This window comes from Aptenodytes forsteri, unplaced genomic scaffold (assembly GCF_000699145.1).
Source record: "Aptenodytes forsteri isolate BGI_AS27 unplaced genomic scaffold, ASM69914v1 Scaffold83, whole genome shotgun sequence".
Lineage (NCBI taxonomy): Eukaryota > Metazoa > Chordata > Aves > Sphenisciformes > Spheniscidae > Aptenodytes > Aptenodytes forsteri.
Genome location: NW_008795371.1, coordinates 1669557 through 1691604, shown reverse-complemented (window position 1 = coordinate 1691604; position 22048 = coordinate 1669557). Strand labels below are relative to the sequence as shown.

Below are 22048 nucleotides of genomic sequence, written 5' to 3'. Positions count from 1 at the left end.
CACCTTACCCCTAATAATCTGCTGTCATGAAATATTTTTGTTTCATTCTCTAGCCAATACTTGCTTAAGCTTTATGATAATCCTGTAGATCTTACTTTTTTATTCATTGACTGATGATGTCTGAGACCAGTAGACAGATTGGGGACAAGAAGTTTGTCTCTGTCCTGCCAAACCAGTTCTATGGGTCAACAGCAGATTTCAGTTTCAAGGCTGTCAACCTTGCCTTTTTCAAGAGTAAAAAGCTTTTCTCTAGCCAATACTTGCTTAAGCTTTATGATAATCCTGTAGATCTTACTTTTTTATTCATTGACTGATGATGTCTGAGACCAGTAGACAGATTGGGGACAAGAAGTTTGTCTCTGTCCTGCCAAACCAGTTCTATGGGTCAACAGCAGATTTCAGTTTCAAGGCTGTCAACCTTGCCTTTTTCAAGAGTAAAAAGCTTTTTAGCAGTTTTTACGTTTCATTCTTTTGTTTTGATTTTTACTTGCATTTATTCCATAAGCAATATTTGAACTCGAAGATCAGAGCTGTCAGTGTAATCTTAAACTTTACTTAAAGGTTCACTTAAAGCAGAAGGATTAAGTAATTTCAGTGCCAGATATAAACTATTAAATAATTCAATGTGTACTTTTTCAACAGACATAAATTATTGACCAGAAAATGGCCCAGCGAAGCCCAATCTTCCCAACTCTTGCCCCTTCTGAAAGGTACAGTTTGGAATGTAAAAAATAAAATCTTCATATTGCAGAGTATTATGTGTCTCTCAATTCCCTATATATAGTAATGCTGTGACTTGGGACTTTGGCATTAGTATGCAAAGCAAAGTGAAATACTGTAGACTCATTCAAATCATGGCCCAAATCACAATTCCTTACTCAGCTTTTACTTAACCCTTTCCCAAAGAAATTAAATAGCTTAAACTGTAACTGAGTAGAAGTCCAAGAATACTATACTTTAGCCAGTCTTCTAATAGCATGGAATAAGTGTGAAAAATCAGAGCCAGAAGTGACCTTTGTTGGAGTCCTCAAACATCTCTATCAATATTATTACAGTGAAAATAAACTCTTAATTTGACTCATTAACAGGAAACAACATGGAGAACACACAGTAAATCACAGAGTTCCAAAAAAAAGAGCTCCTCTTTCCAAGTGGGGTTGAACTTGTATCTTCCACTTAAGCTTCTGAAAATTTTCTTTATTCTTTACAGAATATAGCAGCAGGAAAAGATTGCATGCATTAGCAGCCTAATTTCTTTTTACTTGGAGCACCCATGTGCTTTGCCCCATCCCTGGAAACATTCAGAGTCAGGTTGGACGGGGCTCTGAGCAACCTGATCTAGCTGACAATGTCCCTGCTCATTGCAGGGGTCTTGGACTAGATGACCTTTAAAGGTCCCTTCCAACCCACACTATCCTACAATTCTATGAGCTCCATTGCTTTCCATGGAAGCTATGCAGTGCAGAGCTCTCTTGAAAAATCTAGACAATTATTCGAGGTACCCAAATGTAAGCTATTCTGGGGGAAAATTTGACTTCTAAGACTATGAGAAGCTTGTCATAATTTTGGTTCTCCTCAGTTCCTACACCTACATATGCTCCTGTCCAGTTCATGGGGGAACAAACTTCTGTATGGTATTACAGGATAGCTATAGAGACTGAAAAAAGGAATGGACACAAGCTACTCCTTTTTAATCTCGGTCTGTTTCCATTTAATTTGCAATATCTACCTTCTACAGTTACTGGTTTGCGTAAGCCTGAAAACTGTAGAGACAAATAGCATTACTTTTGAAACTCAATAAAAGGGTTTTGAATTTGGATTCTTAATCAAATTATAGTTCTGAATTGTAACTACTTTTATAATGCTAATGTCCTTTTCTTAAGATCTTATGCTTTTGTTAGCTTCCTTAAAGAGTAGGAAAAAGAGCCTGACCTGCCTTTGTACAAGATACATGCAGTAGCAAACACAGCACCCACATATTTGTAGCAGTGGGCCTTCCCCTCTGAGTATTTTGGTGCTTCTCCCCAGTATTGCTACTAAGATAGTATCGCACTGTCTCCAGTGGAAAGACATTGCAGAGTTTTGTGTGAGAACTTAACAATATCTGGATATTCTTCTTTACTAGACGGGTTCGAAATATACCGCTGCATAGCCAGGCGTTGACAGCGGTCCCGTTGGCATCTGCAAGCCTGGTGGATCAGCTGGAAGACAGAATCCTAAGCCATGAGAAAACAACGGCGGCTCTTGTGGAACACGCTTTTCGCATTAAGGAGGACATTGTTTCCACTCTGCACAGAATGCAGAACAAAGGGGGGGGCGACCGGTTGGCTAGGCAACTCTTGGAAGAACATATCCGAAACATAACGGCAATAGTGAGGCAGCTCAATCGGGACATTGAGGTACGTTAAGAATTTTTCACAGGACAAATGCCGTCTCAGCTACTTACTCCTTCTAATTTAATAAGTAAGTTTACCACAGGATAAGTAAAGGTCAGACAAGGTCCGAAGATCCTTAAGCTTATAAATTGTTTTTATAACTTGAAAAACTGTTTGCAAATTACATAATTCTTTCAGTGGCTATGAAAATAGCACAGGATATTAGCATATAAACACAGAAACCTTTGTGGTACTAATAAGCTTGCTTTCAAAAGCTGCACTGGAAAACCTTGAAAAAATGTATTAATGCGACACTAATACCTAGCTCAACTTCATCCAAAGGCTGTGCTGTATAAAAACTAGGAAATGCCTTAGCTCTATAATAAACTTTCTTTCACTTCCGACTTACTGACGACACCAAATAGCCAAACCCAACTGTTCATTTTTATGACATAATCATATGCAGATATGTGACTTCATGTCTGACCTCTGCTGCAATGAGCAACAGGGTTCTGGTGGCAAAAACAAAAGGATAAAAATTAATATTTAAGTCTCCATTCCACTGTCAAGTTATACTTTATACATATTATGGTATTTACGCGCAGATTGGACACTAAGAATAAGAAATAATAAATGACCTAAAGGTATCTGGTTTAGTACAATACAAGACAAAGCTTTTAATAAAGTAATAATAAAATGGTATCTGATGTTACTGAAATACTGAAAAATAATGAGTGACATCTTAAGTGTACATTAAATGTGACATACTGAGTTTATATTTGCATATGAATGCTTTGTAGATGCTGCAGGAACAGATACGTGTCAGAGACAATCTCAGCTATGGAACAAATTCTACCCTCAAGAGTCTGGAAATGCGGCAGCTTTCTGGTTTAGGAGATCTTCGGGGAAGAGTTGCAAGGTAAAAGTCAACACAGTATACTTTGGGGACTAGCTAATGTTGTTTTAATCTTGAAGTATGAATGTTAATGATAATGGGCTGAATTCAACTCTGGCAAAATTCCCAGGATAATTTTGCTCGGTGTGAGCAAATAATGAATAATAATACTTTGCATTCCAGTATTACATATTAAACTTAACAATATCACCCTTAATTCCTGAAATTCCTGAAATTAGTTTTTAATAAATTACCTCAAATTCCTTAGGAATTTGGATTTGGTTCAGCTTTAAAAAAAACTATGGTTAGACTGGTCTATCTTTGAAACAAATTAATTAACACAATTATAAAGGCAGCACGGAACAATCTGCACTTGTAAAGAACAGAATAGTTGCACATTTTTGCATATATTTTAGAAGTAAAAATCTGTGCATTCAGTTATTGGTTAGCCATATTAAAAACTACATAGGCTACCTCACACGTAAGGAACAGAAAACTGTAAAATAGTAGAGGTTTTACAGGCTCCTTGAAACTCCAGGTTACAACTGTGCAACTACTCAGACTTCAGGTTGTGCCATCAACGACACATTTACAAACCCCAGTACAACAACATTTGCTTAAGTGTCTGTAAAGTTGAACACAAAAGACAGAGGATACGTTCAGCTATAGAAAAAGGACCTAATCTGGCCTCAAGTAGCTTGGCTAATAACTTCAGTGGAATTATACTTGTCCTGAATTTGACCTATTGTCTATATTGTACAGATAATTTTTCTTTTTCTTTTTTGTACTTCAACTGATTTAGTGGTAACTTTCAACAGCCTATGAAAATAATCAGGGAGGGATTTTCCTTGAATTAAAGTTTTCTCATAAATTATTTGATTGTTTGAAGTTTCCACTGTAACTTTCATAGCCCATTTTGTACAGAATACTTTAGAGAGGTTTTACATACTCTTTTTTTTGTTATTCACTATTATTTGGTAAACAGGAATGAACTAGACAAGCGTATTTTGTCACATCAGAAAACTGATTGAAATAAATATATAGAGAGATATATACACACATATCTCTCTCTCACTGAGAAATCCCTGACAAATTTACATGCTTAGATCTTCCTGCTTCTTTATACAGAAAGTCCACTTTGAGATCATACTACATCCTGAGAGAGGTCCATATTTGGAGCAACACAGTTACTGACACCTTGTGAAACAAAAAATAGTGCCTTTGCTTTCAAGAACAGAACTCAAGTGAATAAACATGTGCCAGCATGAGCTTCACAATGGGGCCCCTTGCCTGTCCCAAGTATTTGGTATGGGGATCGGTGGTGGACTAGCAGAGTTTGTACCAGGATTTCTTCCTTTATTTACTTAGGGCAACGCCCTTGTACTGTGCCTGGGTTGCAATTTATCTGATAATTGTATGAGATTATACCAATCTGCCTTATGTCAGACTGTGCAATGAATGTTGGATATTTGTATTCATTACCATAAGAGAACCAGTTTATTGTCTTTTAACTGTTACCTTCTATTCAGCGTTATGCTTTCTACATAAAATTTTTCCCTGAATAAGGAAGAAAATAAGCTTCCCTTTATCAGAAATCAAGTTAAAGCTGTGTTCCATGGGAGAAAGCTATTTGCCTTTATTTACAGACATATTCTACTTTGAAAATTAGTGTTCCTGTGAATAATGATTATAGTAATATCTGGAGATCATGGTCAAGATGGCAGTTCGTTATGCTGTTGGCACTATACAGATACTTACCAGAAACTCTCCCTGGGATAAACACTTTCTGATTACTCTAGCCAATGTTCCTTACATAAATAAGCTGAACTCACCTAATATAATTTTACTTTTACATCTAGTCCTGCTAGCTTTCAGATGAGTTCAAAGAGTGAAACCTTAGAAACATGATCAAGTTACTGTGGGTTACCGACTTACTGTGCATCAGCTCTCAGCCACAGTCAAGGTACTATGTATGGGTCAGGCTGTAGTGACAGTAGGCTAATTTAACTCCAAGTACATCATGTTTGCTCTAGGCTAGAAGTGTGCAAATGGACAATCAGTGTGAATCAGTTTATGTATGCCGCATGATAGCAAATCACCCAAGTCTTAGCCTTTTGGTCCTGTAATAATTTTAGTGTCAATCTCAGGATTCTGGCCAAATTTCAGTTCCACTATTTACATGCATACTAAACATCCTATTCAACTTCAATGTTGGAGAGAGTGGTGTTTATTTCCTAACACCAATTGTTCTGTAACATGTCAATATATCATCGAACAACTGTCTCATTATTTCTTGAGGGTTGCTGCTTTTAATGGTGAGAACAGGGATCCTACATGCACATGCAGTTCTGAAGCACAGCTCCAACACCATGCTATCCACAGCTCTGGAGGAGTGAGAGTCGGACAGACCTCACAGTTGAGCTCACCTGCATCACAGAATCAACTAATATCCCTAGCAGGAGAAGACTGAATACATATTACAGCTCATGTCTCTGGGCCATTTCTCACTAAGCATAATTTATTGATGAATTTGTAAATCATCATTACAGTGTTCACCATGAGTGATGTTGTACATTTTCCTAAGAATCAACTTTATTATTAACTTTAACAGAAATATTACCTCTGTTAAATTCAGTGACATGTTCAGCAGAAAATTAGATAGATGCTGATAGATCCATTACTCCAGCCTCCTGTCCCTGATGTTGGCAATTTTATACAACAGAGATTTACCAATTCTATTTCTAGTTCTATTAGATCATAAAACTCATCAGTAGTGCCTTATCATTTATTTACAGAATAACTTGTGGACTATGATCATTTATCTGGAAAGTTTAAATACAGCAGCCTGGTCAGAACCATAGCAGTAGCTGTCTCTAGAAGCTTCCTGATAGCTGAAACATCCAGAGAAATGGCAACTATGCATGTTCAACTTGTGCCTACTTTGCATATATAGATGATTTTTTTATATACATTATAGATCTGATTCATTTCAGACACCCTGGACTCATTACATGTAGGCAGATTTTCCTACACGGCACAGAAAATGAGTATGATGCATCTGGGATGCACTGCATTTATGAACTTCATAAGTACAATAAATCTGCTGCACTCTGGCTGCTTGCTGTGTATGAGATGCACACAGTGAGGACTGATCTGGGCTCCCTGATCTAGGCTATTCAGAATCTACCAGCTCTACTGTTCTTGACCAGTGGATTCTCTGGACATATCAACTTGTTTTTCACTGCTTGTTCTTCAGCTACTTGTTTTTCACTGAAACACTGGTATTTTAATTGAAACATCTCCTGTTATAATGAAACAGGAACATTACAAATCTGTATGTACCATTATAGTATATTTATTAGCATCCTGTTTTGGAGTATTGGCGTAGTCCTCAACTTTATCTAGTCCCTGGTGATACTGAATAGAGCAACCATTGTGTTTTGATTTCTTAGAGATTGAAGACAAAAATACTCTTCAGTGTGCCAGAAAAATAACTACTGCTTTTGCTTACTATGACTTGAAAGGCAGTTGTTTGATAATTTCACTGTTTATATTAAACGTTACTAGTTTCTAGAATTATACTGTTTTCTGAAATTGAGAATAATACTTGGCACTATGAAATCTCTCCATTTATTCTTCATTTACTAATTTCACATAAGTACACAGCTTGGCAATCAGAAATTTCAGAGAATGTCCCCCAAAATCAAACAGTAGTAAACCGAATACATTCTAGCGCATCTTTGGCCCAAATTTCAACAGTGCATGTGTGCAGTTGCACATGAAAAACTGCACTGGGCTGTTTGTATGGCCAGCTTCAGCATTTCAGATGTGAAGACAGAGAATTATTTATTGTGCATTTCTTCGTACAAAATGGTTCTATATACAGCTCTTATAAACTAGTATTCTTTCTAAAAATCTTAATCTATTTCTTATTTCTTTCCCGTGCTTTTAAGATGACCAAACCTCAAAAGTTGTTTTCAACTTCTGTCCTTACGTTCCATAGTCCACTGGCTCCATTTATATAGTCAGTCTGATTAAATTACCCAGGAACTTAAATCCAGTGTTCAGAAACAATTAGTTCTATTTTTAAGAAGAATTCTATTGTCATTTTAACATGAACCTATAAAGAAGTAACAAAGAAGAACTTTCAGAGGTATGGGAAATTCAGTGGGGAGTGTAGTGTGCCTTTTTTTCCCCCTCCTTTTTTTTTTTTTTAAACTGGAAAAAATTCCAAACTATAACGTGCCCTTTTGTTTAGATTACTGATTTTTTTCTGACCCATCATGCAGTAGAAACCTGAATCAAAACTGTTAGAAAGCCCATGGTTTTCCATATGTTCATCTTATTATTGCCTCCCCCCCATTTAAAAGCTAGTGGAAGCATGGACTAAAGTTATTTAAGTGTTTTAAGTTTTTAACTCAAAATGTATACTCACGTAACTAATATCAGAATCTCATTCTTTGCCTGCAGCACACTAATGTTTTCTTTCAGGTCAAAACTAATCAGGTGTTTGTGAGTGCGTACAATATATATAGCAAAAAGACTTCTCTTTGACCACTTCAATATATGGAATATTGTTTTAAAAAAGCATAGCAGGATAAACATTCCATAACTACAGACAATGGAATTTAAACTTTATTGCAACTTTGTTTAAAAGGGTGCCAATTACAGTATCCCTGTAGAAAAACAAAATAATGTGATTAATACATACCAGGCTGACACTAAATTAACATAGTCAGAATTTTAATGTTTCAGTTACCGTGCAACTATATGACCTCTTTGATCACGTAACCAAGTTCCACAAAGAAGAGAGATGCACTGTGATTAAACCCAAAACACTAATTTGCCTTAAAAACAATTACAGATGCTGGCTGTTTACATTTGCTACAGTAGTTTCAAAGCGGTTCCTTTTTTATTTTCTGTTGTGCCTCAGAGAAACAAAACTAACCATTTTTTTGAGCCCATAGGCTTTTGGTGACTAGATGCAAGATGATTTCATTCTTCTGATTCTCTCCGATTGATCGTAACAACATGGAGAGATTTGGCTTCTCTCATCTTTCTAAAGAAACTGCCCGATTGTAAGACCTACAAGTATGGTTCACTGCTATGTAAACCTTAGCTGGTCTTCCTACAGATACTACTAATTGGTCTCACAATGCTGAACTGCTAAACTATAAATTAATTTCCACAAGTTTTATAATTCCTATGTGTTATTTTGCATTACTGATTATTTTCATATTGAAATTGTATCATAATACTAAGCAGATGCTGTTTGCCATTTTAGTACTTACATTCCCTTCATGTTTAATGATAATGGTAGTTACTGTAACCGAGGTGATGAAAATGCATGTTGAAATGAAAGCCTTCGAACTGAAATGTGACTAAAAAGAGGTTAAAACGTGTCATTGGTTTAATGACTGAACGTGCCTTAGCTTGTCCATTTTACTGCCTTTTTCTCCCTCAAATTGTAACTGCTGTCTGTTCTCCAGCAGTTTCATAGATCAAATTTGGTAACAGTGCTGATTACATATTTCCCTTAGCAAAAAAACATACATGACATACTTCACAGAAGTCTTACTCCTGAAATTACAATACTTATATTTTTACAGCTCAGTTAATGTCCTTATTGTATTACTGTAGATGAAATCCACCTGACCAAAGTATTTTTGAAATGTGGTAGAAAATGCACATATACTATAGCACATTTATCCTGAAAGTATTACAGCATCAAGAAATGTTCCAATGTGAAGAAAGGAAACAATAATTATTATGTTCCAAGACTGCATTTCATAGTCTCTCGTGAGACAAAACTGCCATTGCTTTCAATGACAGTTTTACCTAAATAAAAACTAGTAACTGTAAAATTTGCCCCACATGTGTTTACTACACATATTAATTGTATACTACTGTTTCACAAATTAAAAAAAAAAAGAAGAATGTAAAACTCAGAGGAACACAGCTACAATAATGAGAAAATGGTCCTGAATTATTTGGGCTTCTAATCATGTAGGCGAAATCATACACACCTTAACAGATGTCATTTGGAGTATGACAAAAATACGAGGTATTGAAATTCTGCATCTTTGCATTTCTAATGTGATTTCCCTGACTGCTAACAACGCAGTCTACACATATTATGTCAGTGCCAAGAAAACAGGGATGTATGTATCAGACTATTTGACTTCTAGTCCCATTTGGGAGCAGTTTGCTGAATACTATGAGATATATCACCATTCTTAAAGTCTTATAAGGCATTGTTTTGCTAGACAGCCAGCAATTTCACAGAAATGCCCAGTCTAAAATGCATAATTTAAAAAGCCTGGACCTTATATTTATTCAGCTGTTGCGTTGGTATTTATTTATTCAAACAGGTGTGATGCTGGGTTAGCCAGACTCTCTGCAGAGCATAAAATTACGTATGAAAGACTTCAGAGCCTAAGTAAAGACCAACACACCTCCAAGCTGATCTTAGAATCTAAAATCAAAGAGGCAGAAATACAGGTATGGTATTTGGACCAAAGTGATCCATGTATGGGTAAGAGTTACAGTCTAATTCATACAGACTCCATTACTGTTAATTATTATCCTAGGAGGTCACAGATTTACAAATGGAGAGGTGTATCTGCTCACAGTCCTTATTAGATTGAATATTGGTACCTAGCTGCATTACTGTACTGGTCTCACTGAAGAAAGGTCCTTAATTTGCTGCCTTTAGCATGCTGTGTAGAAGGGGCTAGTATTTAGAGGCACCTGAAAGGACTCCAGGAATGAACAAAAATCAGTGATTACTGGCCTGAATGGCTTCTTGAGCTTGGAATGTGAACATTACATGGATGCTCTACAAAACTACCACAACAGTGCAAGCATCAGTGTCTCTCCCTTTATGTTTTGGCCTTCCCAGGCTGATTTTATATGTATTTGAACACAATTTTTGAAGGTCTGCAAAACAAAACTGGTTTGGGGTTTTGTGAATCCATTAATCTGTCTGTCAGGTTTCTCTTCCATTGGGTGTGGGAATGGAAGTGAGCACTAGATACAAGCAGAGACTTATGACATTAAGGAAAAGGATTCTTCATATCTCCATCTCAAGGCCTTCCCATTTTCTTGGGCAACAAAAGTATTTTACATCTTCATTTTGTGGTAGGTAAATGGTTAAAATCCACTTTACCTTTCTCAGAAGACTCAATATAGTATATTAGCATGCTAAGAGCATATTGTCATGAATCTTGTAAAACGGAACAGTATGTTTTGCAAAACTGGCATGATTGTTTTGGTGAGAAATATTTTCTGTTAGTAATGACCTATCCCCAGCTAAATCCAGAACTTTTATCACTGCAGTAGCCATTACACATGAAGTGCTGAAGAGTATCACTCAGTATTGGTGGAGTGCTTTGCTATTCATTTACTCTGCTTATGTGACAACACGGAGACGTATGGCTCGTGTAAATTCAGCTGTCTTAAGGGGGGGGAGCAGGCAGACACTTTCAAGGCAAGACTGTTCAAATTATTTATGGCTGAAAAATTACAGTTTTCACAATGTTGATACTTTCATCTTGCGAGAGAGTGTATTTTTCATGATAAAGTAAAATGCACAAATTCCATAGTTTTTGAAATGTCAGCAAAACTGGCCCTTCTTTAAGATCTCCTCCACTGTATGAAAACGTCCCAAACAAGACTGTGATGAAATGCTGTTGAAAAATAGTAAATTCTGAATTTTGTTTCAGATTTCTCATCTTCTGAGCAGAGTAGAGCAATCAATAATGCAACAAGAAGCAAAGCTGAAGATTGCCTACAAAGAGAGCAACCAACAGCTCCACCTTCTGGATATGAAGTGAGTGCCCGGGAAACCTTTCTGCTGCCATGTGCCTTGGAAGGCAGGGCCTCAATTTTCCAAGTTTGACTGTTGTAATCTTCAGGTCTACAAAAGCATAAACCTGTTCAGATATGTATGCATGCTCAACAGATACTACAAAAGCACAATGGTCTGTCAAGTGGGACTCGCTTTTCAACAATTATTCTGCCCCTAATGTGGTTAGGCAATTTTGAAAAGCCCATTAAGTCCCTAGTTAAGTATTCAGGCAGAACTTGTAGTGAAGAACACAACTAAGGATTTCTGTAAGAGTGGTCTGGCACCTTTTTGCAAGAACTGCAGGAAGCAACGAATGCTGGAGGTGGCTGTTGAGAGCAGGGCAAAAAGTTCAACTCAAGCAACCAGGAAGCAAGGCACAGCATTCACAAAGTGTTATTGCTTTAAATTGGCTTCAAATAGGGATATATAACTCAAATACCAAAATTATTAATAAGCTACTGTGCTACTACTAGACATTATATAGGGATCTATTCAATTCAGATATTAACTCCTCTCCAGGCATTTCACTCAGTGGCAGTCCTGGCTTAAGCCAGCCACATCCCTACTGCTTATTGCCATCCTCATGCAATCCCATCAGTTACATCAGTAAAACTATTTGCAAACCAGATGAAAGAATAGATCCAGATTTCAAATATTCACTGGAAAAAAGACTGTCTAAAGAAAGAGTTTCACTGGCACAATTGGTTGGTGTAAACCTGAGGTGGGTATAGGCAACGTAAGTGGGGCTATATGAACCAGCCTTGCCACTAAAATAAATGGTTACCAAATCTTTGTTCAGATTTAAGACCTGTGGACATGAAGATTATAATCTGAATGGATGACCATATTCTGTTTTCAGTGCTGCAAAGAATTTGCATCTACTATGCCTCAAAACGTTGTGATGTGTTTCATATAAATAACTGCTATTTTGTTGCGCTCTTCCATCTTTATTTTCTAAAACAATGTTACCTTATCCAGTTTAGTAGCCTTAAAGTTCAAAGATTTACTTTGATATGGCATCAAGAATGTATTAAATTGTCATTAATTTTTTTTTAATGAACTTGATCATAAAAAAGTCATTGCTGAATGACCAAAAGTTCTGCTCTTTTGTATCTCCTAATTTCTATTATGCTCATAGATTAAAAAATGCTATTGAGGAACTCAGCAGCCAGATTTTGTCTGCACGTAGCTGGTTGGAACAGGAACATGAAAGGATTGAAAAAGAGCTTGTGCAAAAAATTGACCAACTTTCATTGACTTTTAAGGAAAACACTGTAAGTTTCATTAAAATGTCCTAATAATACTTCTCAGGAAGTATTCAAAAGCATTATTAATAACTAAGATGATGTAATTAAGATATTCTTTGAGTGAGATTTTCAGACCTCCTCAATATTTGTATAACTCTTTTCATTGATGTCAAGTATAACATCCCCACAGCCTCAGTCTTCAAATAAATCTGATCACTTCTAAAAAGATCAGTATTTTAGCCTACAGTAATCGTCAGTTTAAATCATTTTATAAAAAAAATTATTATTCCTTACACCTTTGAATTCCACATAAAAGATGATTAATCAATATCTATTGCATATTTGGGAAAGACCACTGTAATTTCATATGCAGAGTAACTCATTAAAATTCTTTTTCCTGGCTCCAGGAAATGAGTGAAAGAGCTATAGAGATGAAATTCAACCAAATGGCAGAGAAAATTGACAAAATGGAAGAAATACAGAAGATAACCATGGAAGCACATGAAGCAAAACAGACTGAAGAAAAGATAAATGTTCGCATTGGCAAACTTCAAAATGAGATTAATGAAGATATAAAAGAAATGAAAGCTGAAGTTAATGCTGGTAGGACCATAGTTATCAAGTTCTTTATTCTGAATTGTGGTAACAATGATCAACCTATAATAATATGCAAAATGCCTTTGCTTGTATCAAAGTAGTTTAAAGTCTTTTGGGCCAGATATAATGGCTGCACCTGTGGCATTAAAAAGGATTTTCACTAAGTGTGAAATTCACAGCAACGAGAGGCAACATCTTACTAGCTTAGAAGTGCTCTCCCCAGAGCACACATAGGCATAAGCCTGGCTGCGATCGGGGGCATTTTTGCCATCAGCACACAATTACAGTCCTATTTTTCTTCAGAACTTTTGCTATCTTCCTAGTGTAAAGCAGAGTGTTATGGTAGGAAGTGCATTCTGATAGTAATTATGCGATACTCTTGCTTTTGATTATGAACTAACTTAATTCTCACCTGCAATTAGGATTTGCAGCTATCTATGAGAGCATTGGGTCTCTACGGCAAGTTCTAGAAGCAAAAATGAAGCTGGACAGAGATGAACTACAGAAGCAGATCCACCAAATGAAGCAGGAGGTTCCAACATGGGGAGAGGCTGGACCTTGACTGCAAGATTTTGTCTGAGAGATTAATGTTTACCTGGCTAAATAGGCAGACTATAATTTTGTTCCAGTCTGTAATCCAAATTAAATGCATGTACCAAATGACATGCTGCTGTTGCACAGGTCCGTATGTTTACTTGAAGCGGTAAATGCAAGCTCTTCTTAGATTAACTGACAACAAGCTTTTATGGGCTGAGGCGCTGATTTGCCACTGCACTACTCTAGTTGCTCTCAGGAGATTAACCACCGTGTAAGACTGGAGTAATATATTGATGAAGCTGGCACCTAATTTGCTAAAGGCATTTCAGTGCTCCCCAGTTTCGTAGGCTTGATCAGGCAGGTATATGCTTTTATATATATATATAAAAGCACCCGCAACCACCCTTTTTTTTTTTTTAAAGTTGATATAATTCGTTTAATATAATTTTGGTAAGGTTCTCCACCTTGATACAAATTACTTAATTGAAGTCAGTGGACAGTTTTAAGTGACTTTCTCTACTATTGACTTCTGGGGAGACAGAATTGGCACTAAACAGACCAATTTTCAAAACCTAGATACCATCAGAAAATCTTCATTTAGTTTTGCAAATATCCTCTCTGTGTGTGTGTGTGTGTAAACTAAGTAGTGTTATATAATGTAGTTGTAGACTAAGATGATTCATGAACAACATAAGAAACTTAACTCACGTGGTCTTAAGTATTGTGACCTTTTTAAATTAATAACCAAGTGGAGTTGAGACAAGGTAAAAGATGTATATAGAGTATTTTATAACTGGGCATGTGTTCCTGTGACTTGTTTCATTGTACTGGTAAAAACTTTGAAAGGTTTGAAAACAAAAGATAAGGTGATAATCTAACATAGTCTGGAGAATGTAATGTAAAATAAAATGCAATTTATGATCTGCTTAGAAATTTTTATTGAAGTAAAACAACTGATTCTTCAAATTTAAGTAGACTTTAATAACTTAGTAGATTCAAATTGCTAATTGCATTCACAGATTTCCGAATAATAATAGTGCTTATTTCCACTCCCAGAACAGATTACATAATGAAAATCAGCACCTATACGGCATATTAATCTAGACAGGAAAATATATATATATGTTCATTTTGTATCTTCATTCATAGCTTGATATTGCTCCTCTTGTTTGTAAGTCATGCAGGATTAAGCACTCATGAAGAATAAAAGACTTCATCCAGTATCCTATTAATTTATACTATTAACAGTAATTCATATACAAAAATACTATTAATTTACACAAGCATTACTGTTAACGTAAATAAATTAATAGGATGTCTCTGCACTGTCTTTAGTGGACCTTTTCTACGGTCAGTATTGCAAAACCATATTCCTATTTGGAAAAAATCAGTGGCCAATTTCTCAACACTTCCATGAAAGAAGGTTTGGCCCACAGAGTCACCATACTAAAAAGAAAAAAAAATGCTCCAAAAACTTAAACTCATTAACTTCAGTAGGACAGTGTAGTGTGTAAAAATCAAGAAAATGCATACATCTTTACAGGATTAGCACCTAAGTTTATATTCACTTCCTATATAGTTGAAAGTAATTTAATGTATCAAAGATACATGAAGTCTTTGCAACTCTGGCTTCCAATACTCTCTGATAACAAAACTGCCTCTGTTATTCCTGTTTAATATCATCCATGTGCTGTGAAATATATTTACAATGGCAGCTAAGGGGAAAGCCCAGTTCACTAAAGGGAGCCAATGAAACGCTTGCAGATATTTCTTAAGAATTGTGTTAAAACTTCATTCTTTCTTGACATCTGTATTCTTATCTATTCTTAAATATTTAGCCATGTGCAGTGGGAAAGCTATCACTGGTGTTTTATAAAAAAAGAAAAGAACAAAGAAAGAAGCAAAAAGAGATGAAACAAAAATCCAATAATTTTTTTCTTCTGTAATTGGAAATCTGTACCTGAGAGAATCTGGTATGATATGAAGAGCATACAAGGAATCAGAGAAACAACTTATATAGGACTTCAATAAAATGTTTCTCTTGTAAAAATCTTGTGTGATTCATCCAGATATAAACCAACACAAAATCCTATCCAATTTTACTTCTGCTGTTTTGAAAAATATTTTTTTCCTAAATCTCAGCTAAAGCAAATAACTAAAAGCCCAAATAAAACAATATTGAAATGCGAGCTACTGACAAGCAGCGCCTTCAAACTATGTAACGTGCTATGTGGAGGGAGGCACAGGTTACAGGGACTCGTATGCTGGGAAAAGACAGATAGAAACAGTGAGCTAGGCCTAGGTGTACACACAGACACACACAAGTGTAGCCTGCCCATCATACATCCTTTTCACAGAGTGCTCTAACTAGTCACTTGTGAAATGAAGTCACATATTCCAGACCAAGAGGGTTCTGCAGAAAAACTGAGGAAAAGCCAGAGTGGAAAAAAGTAATATGAAGAAAGACTGAAAAATCTGGAGAAGTAACAGAGAAAAGGAGTAAGTCAGAAGAGTGGAGCGATGGAACGGTAGCTCCATGGGCAAAGGCAAGAAAGAATAGCTACCTGCTGATGAAGCAGAGAACAGGTTTGAAGATTTTAGAAAGAGCTGAAAGTTACAAACAATAATATATTTGATACAAAACACAGAACGCACAAGGATGGGCACATTAATTGATTTGTCACAATTCATGCTCCCTACTTGCCTGCTGCATTCTACTCTGCTCGAACAATTGGAAGAATAAATTCTTTCATTTTGTTTTCCCTCCAGTTACTTTCCTTTTTGTTTTTTTTTAAGTTTTCCGCACAAAATAGGCAAACGATGTCTTGTCTGCATAGTTTGTCAGGGAGTGCTCATATCTGGTAAGTAACAGCTGAGTTCTTCAAGGGAGAATCGGAGTCCCTGTATCTTTCAATCATCTTAAAAGTTGTATGGCAAAATCGTCTCCTCAGAAACAGCATGCCCCCAGGGGAATAACTATGAAGCCAGAAGGACAGTATTACAGACGCTATGGTCTATGAAAGCTTGATTTTGCAAAGCGGAAACTGATTCTGAAAACTGACCTGCAGATATCCTGTAAAACCAAATAGAAGGAAATAGCTGTGCTTGAAAGTGGAGCTGCCTCTTTATTTTTCCTTTCCATGCTGGTCTCCAGTGGCATTCCTGTGTGCCAGTCCTTCAGGGATACAGAGAGCTTTTGACGGTGGAAGTAACGTGCTTTCTTTGTTCAGCGTAAGTACTCATGCTATGAGTCACTACCTGTACGGCACCAAACACAGGTCTGTCAGAGCCCACAAATGGAAAAAGGTAGTGAGAAGAGGCAGTGTTTTTCTGGATGACACTCAAGCAAACAGAATGAGACTTAGCGTATTTGGGAAAGTATAATACTGAATATGCACAAAATACTGTTTAAAACATGAAGTACACTGACATAACCATAAACTCACTGAAGGAAGGACTGGGAGGAGCCTTGAGAAGCCATCTGCTCCATCTCTCTGCTTCAAGATAGGGCCAACTCTGACAAATATTTTAGGTATAGACACTTGTCTAACCTGCTTACAAAAATCTTTCAAGAATAAACCGTTGACTAATGCAGTCTATTCCAATGCTTAAAGAACACCGCCCTGCCACCCAAACACCTAACCTAAATGGACTCTTGATAGGAGAAGACATAATGGGCTTAAATTTCAAGCACAGAGGACACAAAACCTAATTTATTACATTCTTCCCTGCATGTCAATTAATTTTTTAAAGCAATCTGTGTTTTACAGAAGATTCAGATGAAGTTTCACAGGGATCTTTACCCAATATTTCTTAAACTTTTTTCTCCTTCCTACATCCCTAAAAAAAAAACCCCCAAAAACCAACAACAAAAAACAAAACCAGCCAAAAGCAGACCACTTCCTCTCATGAAGTTTTAAAATCTTTCTTTTGTCAGCTATTTAGCATGCATGAGGCTTAAACCACTTGCAGCGTGCAGACCATTGTATTCAGTCAGCTATGTTGCCTGAACGACATGGCAAACGTCAAAGGATAAACTCATTAAAAATTTTTTAACTGGGGTACATGCCGTGTACATTAGCATGTGATAACACAGTAGAACTGTAGTACTGTGCAGTGAAGGACTTAACTGGAAACAGAATTACGTCAGTAGTTACAGAGCAATTATGTTATTTAAACTCATTAAGTAAACCAAAGTAATGATGCAAGTAAGAAATTAAAAGGATGATGCTAACTTCAACATCTAGTTGTTTATGTCGTACAGTTTTATATTGTGGATATTTTGTTACTACATACCGAAATAGTTCATTGGACAGTTTCCACGTTAGAGAAAAACTGTATGAAAGATAATGAACAGCAGTGTACTCCCATAATATCAATTTAAACTGAAATGTAGTATTTTCTTCTTTTCTCAATTTCTGCATTTCCTGCTCTACATTCTCAAGTATTTAGCCATCACAGTCAGAGAGTGTTCTCTCTATCTCAGAATTAAAGTGCTCATTAGACATTTATTCCAATAATGGAAACGTCTAATGAGAGACACATGACAAATCGATGAAACCCTCCTACGTGTAGAGGAGGGATTCCTCCTGTGATATTCCCCATGGTGTAAGAAATTCAGAAGCGAATTTGAAAGAAAACAGTAATGGAAATGCTGTACGAGCCCTCTATTGAATTGGCCACAGGGTGTCACTGTTACTCTTGGCAAGTAAAGGAAGATGCTCTATATCTGTGTGACCCATAAATGCTGCAGTACCACTGAGATGGGTCTGGAAGTATTTAACAATATTATGCATTTTGACAAAAAAAACCCAAAAAAACGAACATTCTAAAGACATCACTCTGTAAAATCTCAGTAAAGGCAGATGTTTAGTTAAGCAAAATTCTCTGAGGGTGATTGTGATGGTCCTCTAGACAATGTGCGAGGAATGCTGAGTGGGGACCAAAGCGCTCTGCTATCTTTTCTGTCAGCAGAACTTTGGTCAACACAAAGCATAAAAAAACCCCCCTCCCAAACCCAGAAAAAAATCAGGGGCTGTTCTTCTAAACCATAAGATCTTAAATCAAGCAAAGCTCAAAGAGCAACATGCATTTCACTTTGATCGTCCCAGGAGCTGCTGCAGACATGCAGAAGAGGTTCCTCTCCCAGCACTGCCTCCCCCTCCAAGACTGACTTTGGCTGAAAGACACAGAATAATCTGAACAGTTACTACCACATGAACCTCTGGGCCTAGCACAAAAAGCTGCTCTCAATCTATGCATGGATTATCTCGATAAATAATACAGTGGAATAGCCTCAAACATTGCAAAATATGTGGGAGAGCTATAACTTTGCTGGTATAGATCAGTGAAAACATGTTTTGAGCTCAGCAGAGCATCAGTGATGTATACCAAACCAGGATCTAGTTTAAGAAGAAAACTAGATATTATTGTCATAATACAAGAAGCCTGAACTGTATGAGAGGTTGAGTAGGAATTGCTGGTGAGAGAGGAGAAAGGAGATTTGCTGCTTGTAGAGTGACAGGAATGAAAATAACATGCATCATGCACTGCTGCACATACTCCAAACAGTTACTTTCATTAAACCTGATTTCAGTTTCTGCTAAGGGTCATTTTCAAATGTCGTTGCAGTAAACAGGCTTCCATTATATGCAACTGAAGTTGAAGCAGATTATAAATGAAGACAGATTTTACTGACTTGGCTGTCTCATTCTTGTGATACCATTTCCCGATGATATCAGGACTGCGAGGTACACATCCACTTTGCTAGGTGGCCTTTGCGACCTTGCTATCTCCATTAAGAATAACTTAAAGGGTTCAATAACTGCATATTAGAATATATGTATGTCTGCATGTATAACACTGAACTTCCAGGTTGTGCCATGCTATTTTCTTGTTCACTAGCTTTGAGAATTGTAATTTTAGTACATTGCAAGTATATTATATAAACCATGAAATCCTAGGAAGGTATAACAACTCAAAGTAGAGCTTTTAAAATGCAAATAACTGAAAACAACAGAAGTTAAAACGTATTTTCTGCTACTGCCATGCTTTGAAGAGATAAATGCTAACCTGTTTACTACTATAAATAAACCTTATTTACTTTACAAAGATCTTATGGGGATTGATCACTTTATATCTTACACAAGTTTGAATATGTGAAGCGCTGTGACCCAATTCCACATATGCTTTCCTTTGTGAGATTAATCTCCCTAAAATGAATGCGGCAGCTCACAGCATATAGTAAACTGCTTGCTTACCTCTTTGCATGTATAATGTTTCATGTTGCAAAACAAAAGGAATTGCTGGTCTCTGGTACGGTCTCCTACTATCTTGCCACATTAATAGCAAAATCTCAACCATTACTTAACATTGTGGGTTTCCAGTTGTCATGGACTAATGAGACAAAAAATGAATAGTGTAATATTATCACCTTTTATTTGTAGTAATGTATCTCCATTATCCAGAGTGAGGGGAGACTAGGAAAATCCAAATAAAACTGACACCATGAGACAGAGCACAGTGGTGGGATACTGGATCTCCTGATTGATTTTGGGCTAGTTTGGGCCCATTATCTATAGCTTTGTGCCCTTCATTTCAGTAAACTACCTAGTGGTAAATTGATTATTTACATTCATTAGGTTGCCCTGGCTGTAGTAACTCCCACACCATGTTAAATTCAAAAAATAATGAGGAAAAAGTGAGGAAGGAATCGAGTATTATTCTGTCCCTGAGGCCCTACTGCCACCTGATGTCCCTATTCTTGCCAGGTAAAGGCAGGCAGGCTGCATGTCTGCAAGAACTGACAGCTCTGGAAAGGATTTCAGCAGGTAGGAAGCACTTAGGGAAGTCATACAAATTATTTCAATAAGTCAAAAGATCGTGCCTTATGGACGGCAGTTGTTAAGACAAATCCATTAACCAAGACAAAACCAGAGATTCAGTTAAGTGTGAGTCTCCTTGTGGTCTGCTGGGGATCGGCTGGGACTGCCTGACCCCTGTGCACACACAAATGGGCAGGGACTCCATGTGGCAAACACCATTATCAGGGAAAAAAAATCCCTCCTCCACCTGTACTACTACAGCTTGGTTCCCAATAAAGCATAATAAAGTAGGAGAAACTCCATAAATAAGAAGATAGTTGTCTGACGCACAAGATCTAAGCCCAAGCAGAGACCAAAGAACCTCATACATTTCATGATGCCTGTGAAGCTCTTCATGCTTGTCATTGGCCCTGAAAAGAGTCCTTGTCAAGCTGATACCCTAAACAACTGAGGATTCAAGGCAAGATTTAAACAACAGGGACAGGAGTAGAGTCATCTATACTACAGCAAGGTAATCATCTGTGTTCACATCTGGCAAGGGCAATGGAATATTATAGTATTAAAACCAGAACAGCAAGATTTTCACTAAGAAGATATTTTAATCATCATTCAGAAGTTTAAGAAGGAGAAATAAATAAAATGCACAGCTATGCTCATTTGAGAGCCTTTCGCTTCATGAACAGTCAGAGAAACAAGGAAAGGCCTGTTGGAACAGCAGCAGAGGGTCTGACTCTCAGTGTCTTCTCAGCCCAAGGCCATGCGGCACGATTAATTGTACATGATAAAGAAGTTCAATTGGTATTTACATTCTTGCTCACAGAAGCATGTAGTGGTTAATATGGAAATGTCTACACATATTTATATGTGGCATCTAAAATACATCTTATATTTTGCATCTAAAAACATTTGCAGCTTCACACATGATGAATCTGGTTTTCATATGAGTATAACCCATATTTTAAATGCTTGGCTCATGTGGAATGCCTCAGACACCTTTCTGTGACTGTGGTTTCAATTATACTATTAACCAATACCCCATAGTCCCAGAACAGTTTGTACTCATGCTAAAGCTTCTTGTGACAATCAACTATCAGCCAAATCACTGCCTTTGTGCGAGGGACGAAAAAAAAAATAAAAAAACCCAACAAACCAAAAAACTACACAGAGGCATTAATAGCGTTAGTGCAAGAGAAATAAAGAGAAAGTGTAAACAATCACAAGTAATGCAATGGTCTAGTTCTTGCAAACTGTGACCGATTTGAGCTCCTAGTTGGTACTGATAAAAAACAAAACCATTGCAAGATAGTGTTCCAGACAAGTAATGGCCTTTCTTTCTGTGGTGACTTTTTTCCTTCACTCAAGGCAATTAAATTAATATATTAATGCAGTCTGGTTATCTATCATCTTTAATTCACCCACTACTGAACCTGATGGTTTCAAATTCTCAGAAGCTGAAGGACCCTTTGTAAAGAGATGCGTCTAAGCACACCAATACCATTTTGTTGTATAATAAAATAATTATCAATTTTACAGTATCTTTGTTAGGTAACAATTATAACAATTCAAGTTAGAGGAAATGGCACACACATTAATTTAAGTCATCTCTCAAGATGAGACAGCAAAGCTCTGGGACAGTGAAGCTCTGGGACAGCTAAGTTGTGACGCTATGAAGCTGTGAGGCAGCAAATTTGTGAAGCTACGAGGCAGTGAAGCTCGGAAGCTAC

General features: G+C 36.9%; 1 protein-coding gene across 1 annotated transcript; it reads left to right on the top strand.

Annotated features, from left to right (window-relative positions):
* Positions 1-663: 663 nt before the first annotated feature.
* FAM81A (family with sequence similarity 81 member A) lies at positions 664-13871 on the top strand. Its single transcript, XM_009280342.1, has 8 exons — positions 664-710; positions 2126-2399; positions 3176-3294; positions 9642-9771; positions 10995-11101; positions 12258-12393; positions 12774-12969; positions 13386-13871. Exons 1-8 carry the CDS (start codon positions 664-666, stop codon positions 13523-13525), a joined length of 1149 nt encoding a protein of 382 aa, XP_009278617.1. The 3' UTR covers positions 13526-13871.
* Positions 13872-22048: the final 8177 nt, after the last annotated feature.